This window comes from Cnephaeus nilssonii (genome assembly GCF_951640355.1).
Source record: "Cnephaeus nilssonii genome assembly, chromosome: 11".
NCBI classification, from domain to species: domain Eukaryota; kingdom Metazoa; phylum Chordata; class Mammalia; order Chiroptera; family Vespertilionidae; genus Cnephaeus; species Cnephaeus nilssonii.
In genome coordinates, this window is record NC_137082.1 from 16,475,510 (window position 1) to 16,495,680 (window position 20,171).

Consider the following 20,171-nt stretch of genomic DNA (forward strand, 5'->3'; position numbering starts at 1 on the left):
GCTATCTGAGGGGGCTCAGATATATGACCTCACTACGTGCTAACCCTCACTTAGCCTTTGCAGTGGGAACTAGTGCCATCCCCACGATGCACAGGGGCTGGAGGCGTAGAAGTCAGATAACTTCCTGGATGGTGGAGATGAAATGCAAGGCTGGTTAGTCCTGCTGCAAACAAGTCAGGAGATAGCATGATGGGCCTCCCTCTGCACAAGGACAAAATGAGTTGATTTTCCTTTATGTGCTGAAGCACTTTCCTTTGGCTGTATAATTGGATTAAGGATTAGACCTGAACACTAGGTGATGCTCAGTGAGTTCCAAGCACTATTACCTACTTTCCACCCCATCGACTGAGATGAGTACATAATCTTTATTTGTCTCTCAGCTTGGGTTTTCTCAGAAGCGGACCCTAAGCCAAGGAACTTGAGTATGAGAAGTTCATTTGGGAGGTGAGCCCAGGATAGCAGTGGACTGTGGAAGTGAGACAAGAGGGAAGGCAGCTGTAGTGTGTTTTACTAAGCCAGTCATCACTGGGGCAGCTGGAGCTCAGCTCTCCTAGGAAGTCCAAGACACAGTATAGAGCAGCGGTTGCCAACCTTTCGGACCTCACGGACCACCAGTCCCACTGGAGGAGAGGCGGCTGTGGCATTGATACACCTGCTCCCTTCAGACCCTGCTGGAGGGCTGCTCCCGAACGCTGCGGAGGGCACTTCTATCCACCCTGGACAAGGGTCCTGGTGGCATGAGAACAGGTCAGGTAAAATTTCGCACGTACTGGCAGTTGGAAGTCAAACAGGTGAGTGTCAGTGGGGCAAGCACAACGATGTCCAGCACACTGTTACATGTGAGGAAACTGAGGCACAGATATGTGAAGACATGACCAAGCACACATAGCTCAGCAGCAGCAGAGCTGGGACTTCCAACCCAGCGGTGTGAACCTCCACACACTCCTGCCTTTCAGCCCAGAAACTACTGATCCTTCCCATCTCAGTGCACTGAGATGTGACACCCAGGCAGCCACAACAGCGCTGTGATGACCCTCTGTCCAAGCTACTCATAAAGCACACCATCGGGTGTCCCAGTGGCCTCGGGTCAGGTGTGAGGTCCAAAGGAGAAGTTTTCTACTTTGCGACCTTAAGGTTCAAAGAAGATGACCTTTCCAGGTCTCAGATTCCTCATCTGTGCAATGGGTCCACTCAGAGGTTCCCAGTTGGATTGTCGGGAGGGCTGGGTGAGAGCTCACACAATGAGCACCTCGTATGTACCTGACACCTAGTCAGTGGGAAAAGACCACTCATTCCCCGTGTTCCTTTGCATGTGCGGTACATGCCTTTGAAAAGGGACACCAGGTTTAACGGTTCAGGCCCATTTTGTTTGGGGGGTTTTTCGGTGTTAACTGCTTGGTTTGCTTGGTTTGAAATGGGAACTGAACGTGCTTTGAAAAATTAATTGAAAAGCCACCTAGTTTCCTGTACATCTTTCTCTCTCTCGTGCCTTCTTACTCTTCCTCAGCCCCTCGCATCCATAGCCACAAAGACAGAAGATCTGAAGTCTGGCCTTCTGGGTTTTTCTGCCCTGGAACTCCCAGTGTTTTGTCACAGCCTCATTCTGTCCCTAACACAAGTGAGCCAAACATCCTGGGCAGCTGTGTCTCTTCAAAGTGATGGGCACTGAGAGCCCGGGCCCCCATTTCGGAGGAGACAGTGTGTGGGATAAAGGGTGGGTCTGGTTCACCACTAACTGTTTTGCTCTACTAACTGGGGAGGGCTCAGGTCACGCTGCTGTCCCTGCTGTATGTTGCCACTCCAGGCCCCTGGCATCCCGGCTGGTCACACCGGTCTGCAGGTGTTTACGGCCAGCGTCTGATTTGAGTGGTTGGTGTCCGAGCTAGAGAGATTGATCAAGAGTTCCACGGGTGTGAGCTTTCTAAAATGCTCCCCACTTCCTTAAAGACTCAGACATTTCCTGGGGATGTGTCCCTGCCTTCCCCTGCCCCCCACCCCTCACCCGCCGCCACATGCCTCACAATAGCTCATGTTCTTGCTGAAGCCAACAGAACTGCAGCCCTCTGTGTCTCTGTGCCTTTCCATATGCTGTTCCCTGTGTCTGGTGGGCCCCTTGCCTTTCCCATCGCCGATTCCCACGAGGCCTTGCTTTCCTGCCCCCTCCACGTGTTCCTCCCCTTCCTGTGAACTCAGCATTCTTCCTTGCCTTTGCCATGGCACAGGCTTCTAGAGGACTAGGCTTCTCTCCTCAAAGGAAGGCCTCTGAACACCAGACTTGGAGGTTGTGATGGGAGCCACCTGCAGTCCCTCGTCCAAGACCAGCCACAGCATGTGCTCCAAAAGTGACTGCTGAATCGAACTACAAATCCTGCCTTTGGGAGGCTACTTGAAAACTGTTTCTGCTCCTTACCCCTGCAGAATTCAGCAGGTGTGACTCTGGTGATGCAGCTATGGCCCAGGTGTTATGGGGCAGCCTGCAGGGATGCCCCGTACCTGGCTTTGCTTTAAGAACTGTCAGCAATGCATACTTTGGCCCATTAATAACAAATGATAAAAGATCCTACCAGCCCAGCAGAGATGGTGCCAAAATAAAATGACCAGTACTAAGTGGTGATTTGCTTGCATTATTGTTTGTGTTGGTGGGCTTCAAGGAAGGGCATTATGAAAAACAAGCAAAAGAGAGACAGACTCATAGACTCAGAGAGCAGGCTGACAGTTGGGGTGGGGGGAGGGTTGGGAGATTGGGGTGGTGGAGGGATTGAGCAAAAAAGAAGAAAATAGGGGAAAAACTCATGGACATGGACAACAGTGTGGTAATTTTCAGGGGGCGGGGCTGGGGGAGGTGAAGGAGGGTATAGGGAGAATAAACAGTGATGGACAGAAGCTTGACTTGGGATGGTGAACACGCAACACAGTGTGCACATGGTGTGTGTGGAGTTGTGTGCCAGAGACCTGTATGGTTTTGTTGACCAGTGTCATCCCAATAAATTCAATAAAAGGGGAAGGGGGAGAAAAACAAAAGCAAACAATAAACAACCCATTATGGGGGGGGGGAGTATAGGCTATATTCATGTAATATTTTATGTATGAAATCCATCAGACTAATCTCAGTGTCTTCTAGTAACAGGCCAGTAAAAACAAAGGCAGGAGAGAGGAGATCAATCCTCCTTACAGAAAAATTCCAAATAATTTATGTCAATCCTCTGGCCTCAGGAGGTGGGGCTTAGTTCTACCTTTATCCCTGGAGTGTGGGCAGGACTTAGTAGTTTGCTTCTGAAGAGTAGAGTATGGACACAGAGGACATTAATTTTACAGAGCAGAAACCCGGCAGACTCCACCTTGGGCTGGTGATCCAGGGTAACAACACCCATGTGAAGTCATGTGGGTCAGGTGGCCTGCTACGGTGTGACTTCACCTGCACAGTTGTGTCCTCTGTCCGCACACAACAGATGAGAAAGGCAGGGAGCTCCCACCTGAGATACAGGAGAGCCGGCCACAAGAGCTGATTTCAGTCTTACGTGCATGCTGGCTTGTGCTCGCTAAGGCTATAAAAATGAGGGTAATAAGTGGGGCCTCCCAAGGCATTAAGGAGATTTAAGTGGATTCTATGCATAAAAGTGCTTCAAAAACCCTCAGGAACCACACATGGGTGAGGGGATTATGGGGGCTTTTACTTGGTTCTACTAAAAACACACTATGCATGTGATACATGCTCTTTAACTGGACAGGAGGCGGGCTGTGAATGTTGGCTTTTGAAAGAAGCCCCTGGCTTGGACAATTAGCGACAACCTCCGCAGTGGACATTGTGCCTGAGGCGAGAGGGCGGGGGCTGTGCCTGCAGGACTTGGTCCCTGTTGAGAGCCTGGAGGAGTGAGGCAAGGCGATGGGTGAGACCCCTGGACAGTGAGGACTCCTCCATGCAGTGCTCCCCTCACCAAGACAGCCAATCTGAGCTATCCTTTTGGCCGGAGTAGAGTACTTCAAAGCCTGAAAGACGGTCATGCTTCCATTTCAATCGATGCAGCATTTCAAGTGGCTCGTGCTCTCAATTCCTATATCAATTCCAGGTAATGGTGGTGTTTCCTGCCTAGGAGGTACTTCTCTCTCTTGAGATGGAAGCTTCTGTAGTCAGAAAACACTCTCGCACAGATGTCTCCATGTGCCTCATTTTGTGATGTTACTCTGTAACCCCACCTGGTTAGCAAGGGCTCTCTGAGTTACTGGGCTAACAGTTCCCTTGTAGAGAATACCATGGAATCAGGGGCTCCTGGGCAGAGACTCTTAACTCCAGGTTTACAAACCACCTTCTTTTAGTTGTGATAATACAATTAACCCAATTTTGATGCCCTAAAGTAGAAATTATATAACAAACTAAAGGCCCGGTGCACGAAATTCATCACGGGTAGCGTCCCTAGGCCTGGCCAGTGATCAGGGCCGATTGGGGCCTTCAGGATGCCAGCTGGGGTCTTCCTTCATTCTGCGCCACCCCCTGGTGGTCAGCGCACGTCATAGAGAGCGATAGAACTCCTGGTCTCCCGGTTGAACTCCCGCAGGGACACTTTGCATATTAGCCTTTTATATATATAGATGATGCCCCACAAGAAAGAGAGAGGGGAGGGGGAGAGAGAGAGAGAGAGAAAGAAAGAGAGAGAGAGAGACATCAATATATGAGAGAAACATTGACTGACTACCTCCTGCATGTGCCCCTACCAGGAATTGAACCACTAACCAAGGTATGTCCCCTGACCAGAAATTGAAACAGCAACCTTCCTGTGCAAGGAATGACACTCTGAGCCACACCAACCAACTGAGCCACACCGGCCAGGGCATAACTGGCATTCCTGAAAAGCCTTACAAGCATTAGCAGACACCTGTTCAGAACAAATTTGAGGCTTGGGATTCTAGGGATGGCAATCCAGCTGAGTCTATTCAAAGTGACTACTTCCACCCAGGAAGTGAGGTGTGGTGAGAGTGAGCAGACAACAGAGACAGAAGACCTGGTTTGAACCCAGGAGCCCCTACTTACCAGTAGTATAACCCTCTGCATGTCACTTTATGTATCTTGGCCTCCATTCATAAATATGCAAACCACAAACAATACTTGAACAAATGTGCCAACCTTGACTTGGTTATTAGGCTCAAAGGAGTCAATTTATTAACAAGCCTGTAGTAAAACTAGAGAGCCCTTCATTTATAAATATATCAAAATAGACAACTAGACTAAGTCCATTTTCTTGTCAGTCCTAATAAAGTAGCTAGTGCATGTAAGGGGACTGGCTTTCTAATAATTAGGTCACCTCTTCCCCTCCAGTTGGGCCAGTAATCAGTTTTTTTGGGTTAACCTCTGCTTGGTACACCTCCCTCTTAACTTCAAAAGCCCAGCACAGTCACTGCACTTCCAAAGCAGAATGATGATTCCTGGGGAGGCAGCAGGTGTGAAGTACCTGTTTTAATGCAAAAGCTTTATTTTTTTAAAATATATTTTTATAGATTTCAGAGAGGAAGGGAGAGGGAGAGAGAGATAGAAACATCAATGATGAGAGAGAATCATTGATTGACTGCCTCCTGCACGCTTCCTGCTGGGGATCAAGCCTGCAACCCAGAATGCAAAACCTTTAAAAACCAAAACAAATAAACCAATTAAAAAAAAAATCATAGCAAAGCTTAAGCTGGTTACACCCACATCTCCACAAGGCTTTAGTCTGAGCTGCCTCAACAAAGGGTCAGCTTCTATTCCAATTCCCTTAATTTCTTTCTGAATGTAAATGTTTTTTCTTAAATTAATTCTTAATTGAGATGTAATTGACATATGACAATGTATTAGTTTTAGGTGTACAATGTACTTTACATTTTTTTCAATTCCCCTTAAGTTCTGATGAGAAAATATGAATGTAGGCGGCAGCAAGGGAGTAAGTTAGAAAAACCTGGGATTTGAATCTGATAAGGAAGTTCAATGCTACACCTGCCCAGGTTACTAGCTGGTGTGGCCTCGGGACAAAGGACTCCATCTGGGAAAGCCCCGACTTTCTCTCCTCCACGGGGATGATGCCCATGCCTGCTTCCCGGGAGATGCCAGGACTCACTGAGATCATCTGATTAGGCCACCCGGCTCAAGTTAGGGGCTCCACAGATGTCAGCTTCCCTTCTTGTGTAGGACCTTAGATTTTAAATTAAATGCTGCATATTTCTGAAGTAGCAAAGTGTATATTTATTTTTTGGAGAAAATGGGGTCGTGCACTCCAAGAGCAAGTACACCGAAAGCATGCAGGTGCCATTTCCCCTCAGGTCACATCCCTAGGCTTCGGGTTCCATCCCCAGTCAAGGTGCACGCAGGAGGCAACCGATCGATGTTTCTCTCTCACATCGATGTTGCTCTCTCTTTCTCTCCCTTCCTCTCTCTCTAAAAAATCAATTTGAAAACACATGCACATATCCTCAGGTGAGGATTAAAAGAACAAAAACAAGCTGGAAGAAGAGCTTCTTGCGACCAGCACTCGGGCTGGTACTTACACTATCAGCAGGGAAGGGAGGGAAGGCCCTGGTCCCCTTGGAGCCTGTCTCTGTGGGCTGGTTGGTGTGGTGATGCCGGCCACATACCTCAGGGCTGACATCAGCGCCTGCCTTGCTCTCCCCGTGGGCCGCCTCAGAGCAAGCTTTTTGTGTCGGTTCTGGGTCCTTATTATACTATTACGTCTGAGCTGGTCTCCCCTGAGAAGCAGGGTCCAGTGGGATGGGAGAAAGAGGTGGTCTGTGTGGTTATTTTGATTCTCCTTGAAGCCTTTTCCAATTCTGAGACACAACACTAGGGCACATTCCTCCCATCCTCTCTGTCTTCAGCTCTAACCACGCCTCATGGACCCAGGCTCCACCCACAGAAAAACAAACAAGGCTTTGATTCTGTTGTGAGAAAATCAAAGAACTGCTGAAACTCACTCAAAGGGGGGGGGGGGGGGGGGGGGAGAGAGAGAGAGAGAGAGAGAGAGAGAGAGAGAGAGAGCGCGCTACTCCTTACCATATACTGTGTACTACTTTTGACAAACAGCCCCAATCAGAAAGAAGAAACTTATGTTTAGCTTTATGAGCTGCCTGGAAGAGTTTGAGAGCTATTTTGGCTGTTGCTGCCCAGTGAATGAGGTTTCTGAAATTAGTCTTTTAGAGTCAACCTTCTGAAATTAAAAAAAAAAAAAAAAAAAAGCCTTCAACACTCACCCTGGAAAAAAAGACTGCCTGCCAAGTTCAAATTTTCCTTGGCCAAAGTAACTACCAATTTAGCCCTTCAATGAGGTTATAAAGAAAGTATTTCCCCTTGACTTCGGAGAAAACACCTTTCATGTGACCTCCAAACTGTGACTTATTTTTTAAAGGAACACAAAATAAACTTTTTTCCCCTTTCTCCAAAACGGTGCTTGTTACTGAATTCTGTAAGCTCAGAAGCCAGCGGGCTGGTTACCCTTTTTGGGACCAGGGTGAGAGGGGTCTTCTGGACGCTGGTCATGTTTCACTTGCTGAGCTGGCTGCACCCTATCAGATCCGCGCTTTTCTGAATGTAAGTGACACCTCAATAAAAAGTCCTTCCCAAACAAAGCAAAACCGAACACCCACTGCCCCTGCCCCTGAAGACAGCAAACAACTTTCTGTGCGTGCACAGCCTGCAGAGAGCCACTTTCAGAAAACCCTCAGCAGTCGGGTCACACACACTGCACAAAATCAGACGGCCACCCGACGCTCAGAAAGCCAACTTGATCCCCGAGCAGAACCATTCTGCCGTTCCCATCAGCGGCTCCCACTCTTCCAGCCTGACTGGCAGCAGCCCTGTGAGGTCTACTTTAAGAAGCTAAGTTTGCATTCAAATTGGGGCGAGGCAGAGTATGCTGATGTTTTGAACTCCCAGAGAAGTCTCCCTTCGGGCGAACACAGAATGCACTGTCCTAGGAGGTTACTGTATCATAGATGTGCCTATACATAAAGGCAAAGTGGGTACTTACCTATTTGGTCTTCGGGGATCAGCGACTCAATGGGGGGGTCCAGCTCCGAGCTCTGAGACAGGTAGTTCTTCACCTGGGTCATGAACTGCCGGATGGTCTGCAGCAAGTCTGTGCTGGACACATGGCACTCCTTGTTCTCCTGCAGGAAGCTCACGTAGTCCTGCACCAGGCAGCCGAAGTAGGTGCACTTGTCCCGGGACAGCTCGGAGATCCTGCGGACCATGCGCTTCTCGGGGGTCATGAAGGAGCTGAACACCCCGCTCATCTTGCGGAGCTGGGACTTGAAGAGCTTGGGCAGCACGAAGGAGCTGTTCCTCTTCTTTTTGGACTTGATAGGGGGGGCCATGGTCTCCTGATCACTCTCCTCTTCGTAGTCCTCCTCCAGGCTGCTGTTGGTGTCCGCCTCGTAGCCAAACAGGGGCATGCTGCGGTCGAACTCGAGCGAGTCGGAGGAGGAAGTGGAAATGCTCATGTCGCTGAGCCTCTGTCTGCCTCCATGCCACGGGGGCCGTGATTCAGAGCAGGCGGGCTGGGCCCTTGTGCAATCCCCCGGGGCCTCGGCAGGCGGGGCGCCACCTGGGCTGCCAGCTGCGCTGGGCTCCTGCTCCGGCGGCAGCTCCCGATTCTGGTCCCCGCCAGGCTGGCTGCCGGTCAAGGTCTTTGCGCCGCCTCCCGCCTGCAGAAAAGAAGCCTGCTTCTTCAGCCGGGGTGGAGGGATGGGGGTTGGTTTCGTTCCAAGCAGAGCTACGTTCCCATGTTTGTTATGGTTGACTGTTTCTGGCATGCTCGCCCGGGTTTCGGTCCTGGACAGCTGAGGGCTTGTGTGCAGACTATTAATAGCGGGTGGTGGGGGCCTGGGTGGGGGGGACCGAGGCCTCTCGGTGCCATTCGCGTTGGGAGTCCTTGTGCAGGGCCGCTTCAGGCCTCCACTGAGGTCCTGGCTGTGCACTTTCAAGAAAAGAGGATTAATAAAACACAGGGCTCCGTTGGTCTGGCTGCACTCCAGCTCTGAAGGCGTCCTGGTTTTTATAGAATGCACTCCATTTATAAGGCAGAGCTGACGGGAGGCAGGGCAAACACCGTCTGAGGAGGGAGGCCTATGGGGAGGTGGAGGGTTTGGGGGTTTGTTGTCAGCTGGAGAGCTCCAAAAATCTGAAAGTCATTATCAGTGAACACAAGAATGTAAATACAGTACACTGGGGTCATTCCTTCACAAATAAAAAAAAGCACATTTTCATGACAATGGAAGGGGAAGCACTTTATTTGTTTTTTTGTTTTGTTTTGTTTTGTTTCTGTTTTGTGTGCTTTACCTGCATTCCCTTACCGGGAGGGTAGAAATGCTGCAGGCCCAGCTGTGGGCTCAGGCAGGCGCCAGGGATTTTCACCTTCAAAGCCCTTGAGAAATGGTTTGGCCAACATACAAAGCCAGCCCAGCCTTCTCACAGGTGAGGAAAAAAGAACCCGATACAGTGTTTGTTTTTTACAGTATAAGCTTGGAAAAGGCCATGGGGCTCCCCGACTTTACAAAAACCAAGCCCACAGCACCCTCCCCAACCCCCTTCTCCTGGGATGCCCTCCACAGAGGACCTGCAGTTCCTCTTTAATGGGCAGGAGCGGCAGCTGGGCCTGAGGGATGTTACACAATCCACTTGGGGTTTTACGTGTTCAGCATTAAAACCCCAAAAGGAAGAAAAATATACTCATGGGTCCCATCAGCAAAAAACGAGGACAGCAAACTTATGCAAATGTTAAGTCCAAGTTCAACTATTTATCTTTGTGGTTTGCTGCCCATCCGCCCCAAATCCTATAACCTCCTCACCAGAGCTATACATATTCAACACTCTTTGGAGCAGTACACGTTGCCTATTGCAAGTAACACTGCCAGAGCCCCCTTTTCCAGGTGGGTCTCCGTTTTCCATGCCAATCGAGGGAGGCAGTGCTGTCTGTTGTCATTTCCATCTGGAATAGGTCATTCTCTCTCTCTAGCTTTGCCTTGCTGTGTTTGCTGAAAATGTGTTTCTTTCTTGTGGGCCCAGAATGGCTGGTCATAGGGTGTGGGGAGAGACTGATATTGGGAGCACGTGTCCTGCCTTGTCTGTGATGGACACATGCCCGATATGGGGGCTTGTGTCACCTGCTTTCTCGCATCCTTCCTTCCCTTCCCTTTCGTTCTGTGCTGTCCAACACGATAGCCAACATCAGTTATCTATTGAAATCCAGCTCCTGCCACAGAGAAACTCAGCTTTCACTTTTATTTAATGTTACTTAAAGCTCAATTCAGTACCTGGAAAACTGTTAAGTAGGCTTGGAATTTGGGTATGTGAATCTACTTTTTCCACCATAAATTTAATGAAATCTACATACACATCATGTATTTCTGTTGAAAATTTAGTGCCTAAACAGAGATATGCTGGAAGGAGAAAATACATACTTAGTATGAAAAGAAGAATGTCAAATATTTCACTAATGCTTTAATATTGACTATATGTTGAAATAACGTTTCAGATATCTTTCATCAAATAAGTTATAAAAATGAATTTCACCTATGTCCTTTAAATTTTCTTTAATGTGGCTACTAGGAAATTAAAAATTACACACTGGCTGGCCTTCCATGTGTTTCTATTGGCCAGTGTGGGTCTTGGTGGAACTGCTCCGACTGCCAGCCAGGGCTAACACAAGCCATGCTTGCCTTTTTCTTTGCAGGGCACTGCTACTGTCCATGACGCCTCAGTCCTTCTGCGTCAGCACAAAGCATACACTACACGCTGAACCCTGAGCCAGGAGTTATGGGGACAGACACCACAAGAGAAAACTGAGCCCTGATGCATGTCTTCAGGGGGCCTACAGTCTAGCTGGTGGTATTAACTTAAATTCAGGAACTGTTTAAAACGCTAAAGGTGTGTAAAACTCAGTTTGTAGGCGATGGCATAGCTTTTCCACGGGGACATTTATACAGCCCTGGTATTTTAGCAGGATTCTGTTTTCCAATCCTACTACCCAACTGCCCAGGGCCAGGCTTCAGACACGTTGGGCACTTCTTTTGGAGCAATCCGGGTTGCAGAACAGAATCTGAATCTACCTCCGGCTTCTCTACTCATGATGCAGGCTCCCTTGGCAATGACATCGGCTTCAAAACAAGTTTATATTAATAGAAAAATATGCCAAGGGGCCAACACATACATTTTTATTTGCTGGGTCAAATATCGTTTCTTAGGCCTTAGGAATCCCAGCACTTGCCCTTCAGAGGTGCAAAGTTCCATTCAAAGACTATGCCTGGTTGTTTATCTGCAGACTGAAGTCCTACAATCTTAAGAGAAATTTCCCTTCTCATCTAGGAGGGAAAATGTTTTGTAAAAGTTAAGCCCACATGAAATCCCCAGGACAGTGGGTCAAAGAAGTGAAACTGGGTGAACTGTATGTCCTGATCCACTGTCAACCACTGTCTAGCAGCATGGTGTTGGGTTTACAGGCATCCAAGAGGCCGGAGGAGGAGCAAGTGCCGGCCAGAGCAAGGATGCCTGGCGGCGTAAGGGACGTGGCCCAGAACACCAGGACCGGAACTGAACAAGAGAAGAAGCGCCACAGATGTTACTCTAGACGCCTGTGCTGTCAGGAGTGCCGTCGATGCCTGTGGTTCCTCTAGAATCAAACCCTGGCATGTGAGAGGCACCACACTGGGTTTCCCTTTCTGTCAGGCGCTGCCTTTCCCCAGCAAGATGCCCCAGAGAGGAGAGAAATGACACACTGCGGAAGTGTGCGTTACATCAGGACATTTAGGATAGCTCAAACGCAAAGACGCTGTGGGGCCATGGAGGCTGTTGCCCAGACAAACTCAGCTCGGGCCTCTGCGGATTGGTGCAACATCTGACTTAGGAAAAGACTCTCAGAAGAGGTGATTCAGCAACCTTTTGGACCTGAAGTTTTGCCATGGAGATCGGGATTACGCTTTGATGTATCATCAGTCAGCCCCACATTGACTCTGCTCCATGGAGTTATTTCAAGAGACCTGGGCAGGGGCCCCCACTTACTTAGTCCCAGCTGGGCTAGTTCTTCAAGCTGAGACTCAGTCTTGGCTGTTGAGATGGCATAAGGCAACTTCAAGGTAAACGGCAGAACGTCCCTAATTTTTCAGGAAAGAGAATATTTGTAATTACATGTCATGTTTCTATCTCTTACTTTTGTTTCCATCCTAGACATATTTTAGCTTAAACTATTTTAAGTGTCCTAAGTAGACATCAAATCATGCACAACCGGAAAACTTCTGCCTGTGTTAACACACTCAGGACCAGAATTTCTTCCTGGTTAGTTGCAATGTACCTAGGGTTAATATCGGAACTGTTGAATAGGTCGGTGGATCTATCATAGACATAAAACATTATTACTAATTTACTAGATGCTCTGAATGTTGGATCCCAACTCCCAGGGCAGGAAGGTGCAATTTGAAACCAACATTTATTGTCCCATTGCCTTGCATGTGGCAGATTCTCAATGAATATTGACATAAGAGTTCCTCTGTGTTTTAGGGTAGTGCACATGAACCCCGGGCATCTTGTTATACTGCATACTCGGACTCAGAAGGTCTGGGTGAGGTTGGAGATTCGGCATTTCTGCCAAAGTCCAAGGCCATGCTGCTGTCCTGTGATCACACTTGGAGTAGGAAGACAAATCTACAGGACCTCATGCAACATCCCAGCCACCAAGCAGCATACGGGCGCCATGTGTAGACCGACAAACACTGCACTGCAGCAACACAGACTCACAGGCCCAACAAGAAAATGCTGAGCTGGCACCAGGGTGCTTCCATGTTCAGGGCACAGCTCTGCCCCTAGTAAACGCATGGACCACAACCTCTTGCTTTCTCAGAAAGGGTAAAGGCAGGCTTAATAAACATATGTTCATTTTCATATACACTGAGTGGCCAGATTATTATGATTTCTGAACACATAATAATCTGGCCACTCAGTGTGTGTGTGTGTGTGTGTGTGTGTGTGTGTGTGTGTGTGTGTATTAGAGGTCCAGTGAATTCATGCATGGGTGGTGTCCGGCCAGCCTGGCAGGGGGAGGGGACATGGGAGGTTGGCTGGCCTGCCTGCTGGTTGAACTCCTGGTTGAGGGGACAATTTGCATACTAGCCTTTTATTATATAGGATATACACCGAGTGGCCAGATTATTATGCATTTAGAGATCCTAATAATCTGGCCACTCAGTGTATAAGGGGTAGGGCCATACTCTAAGCATTGGCGAGTTCTTCACAGGGCTCAGCACAATGCCTCACCTATAACAGACAGGGAGAAAGTGTGTTTTGAATAAATGAATGGATGAATGTTCAATACAATGGTGTTATTTTTTTTTAGTGGTGGTATTGGTTTTATAATGAATTCATTAATTCAACAAACGTTTATAGTCATCTATGATGTGCCAGACCCTGTTCCAGGTGGTGGGAAAAAAAACAGACAAAAGTCCCCACCTGCACGGAGCTTCATTTAAGTGGACACCAACAGGCAATAAACAATCATGCAACTGATAGAATCTATGAGAAGGGGATGTGTCCCTAGATAAAAATAAAGTGCAAAAGGGGCATAATGAAGAGTGTTCACGTGTGAGAGTTGGCCAGGGATGGCCCCAGGAGCAGATAGCATTTGATTGAAGATCTAAAGGTGGCCAGGGAATAAACGTGAGGAAAAGAATTTTCCAGGCAGAGGGAGCAGCAGGTGCAAAGGCCCTAGGGTGGGAGAGGATGTGGCATGTGTGAAGAACAGCCCGGGGCCATCATGGCTGGGGTGGAGTGAGGGACAAAACTTGGAGCTTCTGCTTGTGTTTTGTCTAGTTGGTTTTGAACTAGACATAAATAAGATGCCCTGAAAATTCCCATTGAAGAGAATAACTATACCAAAAAACTGGTTGTTTACTATAAGGTTAGGCAACATTCTTGGCTGCATCGGACTAAATCCGGATGACTGAGAATTTTGGAACCCTTGAAGCTGCTGACAATGAATAAAAAATAAGAAAGGTCAATGAAAAGAACCAAACATAAATAAATGTCTAGTGTCACGAGGGTTCTAACACACTGCCAATAAAAATGTTAGGAGTCGGGGGCAGGCTAGAAGAGGTCAATGGGGGAAAAAGGGAACATATGTAATACTTTCAACAATAAAGATTTTTTTTTAATGCTACAAGTTGGCAGTCAGGAGGCTCCGGTTTCCTGGGGTGTCTAGCCTGGGTCACCTCCTGCTTCCAGAAGACCCTTTCACCTGCCCCCAGATGCTGTGAGCACCTCCTTCTACTTGTCACCTTGCATCTGTTCCAGAGGAAGCAGGTGGAGCCTCAGGGGATGGCAGCATCTGTAATAGCTGCTGCCTGGCCCCAGGAGACACAATGACCCTGATTATAATCTTACCTGAAGATCAGTGGGAACCAGGACGTTGTAACGCCTAAGTACCATGCGAATATATGTTTTTATGGCTCTACCAACTTAATATCTACTTTCATTAGGCAATTTGGGGGAGAAAAGCCACATACAACACAATCAACCTACGTTTATTTTAAGCTTTTACCTTGCCCAATGCAGTACCTTGAGCTTAAATATCACATGACTGTTTTGTTTTTTTCTTAATGACACAGAGACAGGAAACAACACCTGCCATTTGCTAATGGGTGGTTTTAGGCTTTGATCTACTAGAAAATTAGATGTTGTACATGAGTCCTCTCCCACTGTGCCAGCCAGGCCCAGCACAGCATCTCCTCCAAGCACACAAGCACATGCTCACAGGTGTTCTCTCTCTCTCTCTCTCTCTCTCTCTCTCTCTCTCTCTCTCTCACACACACACACACACACACACACACACACACACAAACACGGGCACTTCCTTCTCACCTACACACTGCTAAGTAAAGGGGCCCTGATTCTAAAACTTGCATAACAGACAAAATAAAGCCATCTTAGATATAAACATTTCACCCAAGGTTTTCTTTTTATCTTAACTTTGCTCTATACATGTCGTATTTCTAAAGGGGAGAAAACGAACTTCATTGACCACCTACTATTGCATTGCACCAAGCACCTTACCTCATGTGGGGCCCATACACACCCTGGGAGGAAAGTTACATGTCCCTCATTCCACAGGTCAGGAACACAGGATAACGTAGATGAATAGGTCCCTACACCCACTCACAGAGCTGATGTGGGACAAAGTGTTGGACCCCAAGTCTGTGGATCTGGGCTGGCTAGTGGGAAAATATGGGGTTTGATATCAAGGCAGGACTGAGTTCAAATCCATTATTTGCTCCTGGTTAATGGAATGTGGGCAAGTCTCTCACACTCGCCAACCCACACAGTCTTCATGATCCCAATTTCAGGGTTACAATGAGGATTAGAGCTAATGTGTGAATGGTACCTAGCACAGATACGGAAAGCCCCTGAAATGACAATGATATTTAACAATTAATCATGATAATTATTTCCTCTAACCCCTTGCTACTCAAAGTGCAGGTTCGGACCAGCAGCATGGGCCTCATCCCCTGGGCGCTTGTTGGAAATAGACTCTCAGGCGCTGCCGCAGACCCCCGCAGTCGGAGACTCCATTCTAAAAAGATTCCTGGTGGTTCTGGCACAAGTTTGCCAGGCAGTGCTCTACACTACACTGATGACACCAACCGACAGAGAGCTACTAGGCACCACTGGCCACGCTATTTGTATGCTCAGCCATACTTTTCCATGTGCCCTCCCGGTGTGGCAAATCACATGCTTACTGATCTGTGAATTCTCTCGTCTAGTGCATTTTTGCTCTGTTTGAATGCCAGAGCTGACAGTCCAGCCACCTTCTCTACCTGAATATATTCAGGTACTAACAACCAACTAGGACATTTCAAAAATATGTTGGTAAGACTGGATCAAACCAATTAAGAACACAGATGTAAGTAAATGAGTAACGTGATGAAAAGGAGAAACAAAAACATCAAGAACCTTTGCACCTTGAAATAAATAAGAAAGTGAATCGCAGGTCTCCCTCGTCACAAAATGTCAACGCTGGGATGTTTCTGTAAGCACCTTATTATATTCATTCCCATCGTGCCTTGTAGTGTATAAAAGGCTTTCATGTTCTCCTTCAATCATGGAACAGCCCTGAACAGCAGAGATTCTAGTCTATTATGCACACTGAGGGGAGAGATGGTATCTTTCGTGTGCTGCTGCCCAATGCTGGTTTATAGGTGGAACAATCTTTCACAACAATAGCACAGTCACCAACAAGCAAACTATGAAGATTAGCTACTGGCCAACTTCACCTCTAACCAGGCTGTTAGTGTTGAAAATCACTCCCAGGGCCTGGTCCGCCTCCAGCCAGACCAGGTGTGGTCCCCTAGGGACGGTGGAGGCTCCTGCCCACACCTTGGCAGGTTTTGTCCCCTGGGGGACACTCACAGGGCTCTGGTCCAATTCTAGGTGAAGCCCCTTGTTTCTCCCTGCTGGAAAGCAGCACTGGGTCCCCCTCCAAAATGGTCTCCCCATCCTCAGGCCATCGATTGTGTGGCTTCTCCTGGCCTGGTGACCTCCAGGAGCAAAGAGCTTAGTACCTGCCCCTGAAAGGCCTAGTCCAACAGGTACAAGGAACATCTAACTCAGTCTCCTAGAAATAGCCTGACCCTTAAATTCACATAAAATAAGCCAATCCTAAGTAAGCTTCTCGGCCTCAGAGAGGCTGCGAGAGTGATCTTTGAAAACAACCATGAGTAAGTAATGCATGCCCATCACCACTCTTCCAGCTGCAACAGACACAGGAAAGCACAGGAGGCCAACTGAGCTCACAGGGGCAATAGTCTCTGCAGATAAAAAGCTAGGGTTCTGTATCGCTGGAAAAGCACTTGATTTGAAAAGCTGTTATGGCTAGAAAGTAAAGAAAAAAAGGTCTTGCACAACTCCCACCCTCCTGACACTTGTTAACCTTGTGGTGTTTGGCTTAACTTCATGTCGACTGAGAACGTCGCTTTAATAAGGAAAAGGACGTGAGCACCCAGTGGCCCTGAAGGATGGTGATGCACAGTGTGTAGGCTGGTTTAAGGAACCCACGTTTTTAGAATGAACTGCACTCCTTGAACAGTTTTCAGAAAAGTCATCAAGGACCTTTCAATGTGACTGGTTTGCATCACTGGTCCCTTTCTCTCTGTGTGTGCATGTATGTGTATGTGTGCATGTGCGTGTATATGCATGAGTGTGTTTCCCCTGCTTGATGGGTCTCCGTAAAAGGAGCCATGGGAGCGGCTTGGGAACATAATCATACTAATGAGTGAGATTTCACATCTGGGGGAGCCAGAGCCATCATTTGGGTCTTAGGCCTGGCACAGTGGGCTTGGTGACCATTTTGTTCCAGTGGCTAATCCTTCCAGTGACATCTAATAGGTGTAAGCCTGACAGATCCCTCTGCCCTGTTTGAATCAAGAAACTCGGGCCAATTATATTGCATACCCAGCAGGTGTTGAAAATTATAAGCGAAGAGGCCTTACCTGCTGATGCAGTAGAAAGCAATGAGCCGGAATAAATCCGCAAAGCTGATTCCTGAGCCTTCCAGGGAAAAGGCTGGAAAAGAGAGATTTGGGAAACCAGCTGAGTGTCCCTGAGCATGCTCTGGGAAAGAAAGGCCGCCCCTGCACTGCTGCCTGCTTCGTGTACGGGACCATCCCAGCGCCCAGAGCTCTCAAACAACTACTGTGCGGCTTATCAGAACCAGCTGTGAGGAGGGTGCACGCCAGCCGGAAACAGGCCAGTGCGGAGTGGACGGCCTGGAAACGCAGCCCCCGACTCACTCGGAGCACAGGCTCCAATCCTGGTAAACAGACCAGCACACGCTCCAATTGCACCTCTCTCTCTCTCTCTCTCTCTCTCTCTCTCTCTCTCTCTCTCTCTCTCTCTCTCTCTTTGTTTTAAAGTTCAGAACACAAAGTTGGGCAGGGTCAAGGGGCCAGTCTGGCTGGAGAGAGAGGCCATCAGCATATGACAGGCTTGGGGAATACCAAGGCCCTCACTGCCCTTGACCCTCCTGAGGTGGGCCTCCTGGGTCACATTCCTCTTTGCCAACACAGGCCACCTCTGGTAAAGACACAAGGCAGAGGGAGCACAAAGCTTGGAGAACAACACAAGATCTCCAGGAGTCAGCTTTTGTTCAAATTCAGAGTGAAAAATTCTAAAACCCATTTACACAGAGCGCCCCCACCCACCACCACCACCACCAAGTGCACAAGATTCCTAACGGAAAGGAGATGTCTGGCAAGATAGTGGGCCATTTGTACGTCTTCCGAATGATGGGACAGCCTGTGGTTGGACTTCAAATGTTCATGTATTTGCCAACCACTCCTCCCACCATGTTGGCTGGGGTACCACTCATGCAGTCATTTTTCCCAAAATATTCCAGACATCCTTAGCTTTGGGAAGATTTCTCATTTCCTCAATCAAATGAGGTTTTCTTCCTTTTATAACACTCCATATCCTCATTTATTTTGCCTATTATTTGCTTGTGTTGTATTATTTTGCTTATTTAGTATTTCTGTGGCAGCCAAAACAGACCTACGCCTCCACACATATACCACAACAGAGAGACCCACAGAAACACACACTCTCACCACAACTTAGTGAGTTAAATAAGAGGGAACCATTTGGGGTAGGTTAACATCGCTGAGCCTTGGTTTTCTCATCTATAAAATGGACAATAGTGTGGAGAGCGGCTACAGTGTTTGGACAGGTTCAAGCCTCAGACTAATGAGAGGGCACAGTCCTCTCATTGCCACGTGCAAATCCCAGTCTGGAGGGCAGAGCCCTCCCAGCAAATTATAGCCAACAGCTATAGTTGTAAGCTTGAACCTATGGTCCGAACACGTGGTCCCACGTGTCTGAGTGATGTGGGCTTGATAGAGTTCAGGTGCATGTAATTGAGTAGATTGGAACATTGTAAACATTTTGACCACGCCCTTACTTTGCCTCGTGGAATACGGCTATAAAATAAAGACTCTGCTTACAGGCTGTGGCGCTGTCGCTAGCTCTCCATCAGAGAGGGCAGCGTCCCACCGAGAACCCCGCTTTCATTCTCTTGTCTGTCTTTTCTCAATCCTTCACCGCCCCCTCTCAGGCTCACCAAACCTGGCTGAGCTGGCTCGGCACACAACAGTAGTACTTTCATTGTCTCCCAGAAGGGTAGTAGTGGGAACTGAAATTTTAAAAAATGGAGTAATTTATGTGAAAACAATCTATACAAAAATAAGGTGGTATTTATTATTAAACCACATTTTCTAAATGTTATGACAAAACAGGTATCTGTTTTTATAACAAGTCCTTCCTCTTCCAATCCACCTCAATTCCAGGAGGAAATAGGACCTGGGAGGGGCCATCACAGTGGGCCAAGGCCTGTGTTCACTAGTTATGGCTACCTTAATGCTTTGTGCATAAATAGCTCTTTCAACCACTTTAAGTCCCCTTGAAAGGAATAAGGAAGTGACAGAGGTCTTGACAAAAGAGAGAGGAAAACTTTTAGCTGGGAGGGACCTCAGATGAACATCAAGAAAGCCACTAAAGGGGTTTCCAGACTAACTTACCATGGTTAATATTAGAAGATATTTGAAAACAAGTTCTTGGCTGGCAGGCTTCCAAAAGCCAATTCAGCATTGCCTTGTTCACCTAGTGTTTAATTCATTATCTTTAAAATGGGAGGTTTGAAATCTATCTTCTGATTATCTCCTCATGTAAATAAACTATTAATCATTCACCAGGTTTAATGACGGCTCCTGTGCCTGCACGTGGACGTTTTTCCCTGGCACCAGTGACCTTGTGAGCCCTGGAGGAAAAACATTGCAGGGCCTTGCTGAACTTGAGGCCGATCACACAGAGGTTGGGAAGTTTCGTTTCTGCTGCAAATGTCTCCTCCAGACTCAGGTAAAGGCCACTTGGCTTGGTGAGACGATGAAGGTCGGTCTGAGGAGAATCCCAGACCTGCCCTTAAATGGACCGTGGTAACTTCAGGTTCTTCCGATGCAGAGACTGGGGTCAAAACTGAGGAGTGAGAACCCTGGTCTCAGCTTCACTATTGGAACAGTCCACCGGCCTCCCCACGTGCTCCTCCTGCCTTCACACTTCAGCCTGCTGACCTGCGATTTCAACGCAGCCCTTCCCTTTGGGGTGCAGACCTCTCTTCCGCTCCTTCTTG

The 20,171-nt window shown here is 47.9% G+C and overlaps 1 protein-coding gene across 10 annotated transcripts in view; it reads right to left on the reverse strand.

Moving 5' to 3' along the window:
- The window catches only part of RIN2 (Ras and Rab interactor 2), a 207,329-nt gene that overhangs the window by 17,418 nt on the left and 169,740 nt on the right, over positions 1-20,171 (reverse strand). For 9 of the 10 annotated variants that reach the window (XM_079783496.1, XM_079783501.1, XM_079783495.1 and 6 more), the window contains 3 exons: positions 17,485-17,557; positions 12,014-12,105; positions 7,986-9,137 (listed from right to left, as the gene is read on the reverse strand). In XM_079783496.1, coding sequence (XP_079639622.1) covers positions 7,986-9,137; positions 12,014-12,105; positions 17,485-17,557 — 1,317 coding nt within the window. The remainder of the gene's footprint in view (positions 1-7,985; positions 9,138-12,013; positions 12,106-17,484; positions 17,558-20,171) is intronic. The other variant, XM_079783504.1, reaches the window with a different exon arrangement.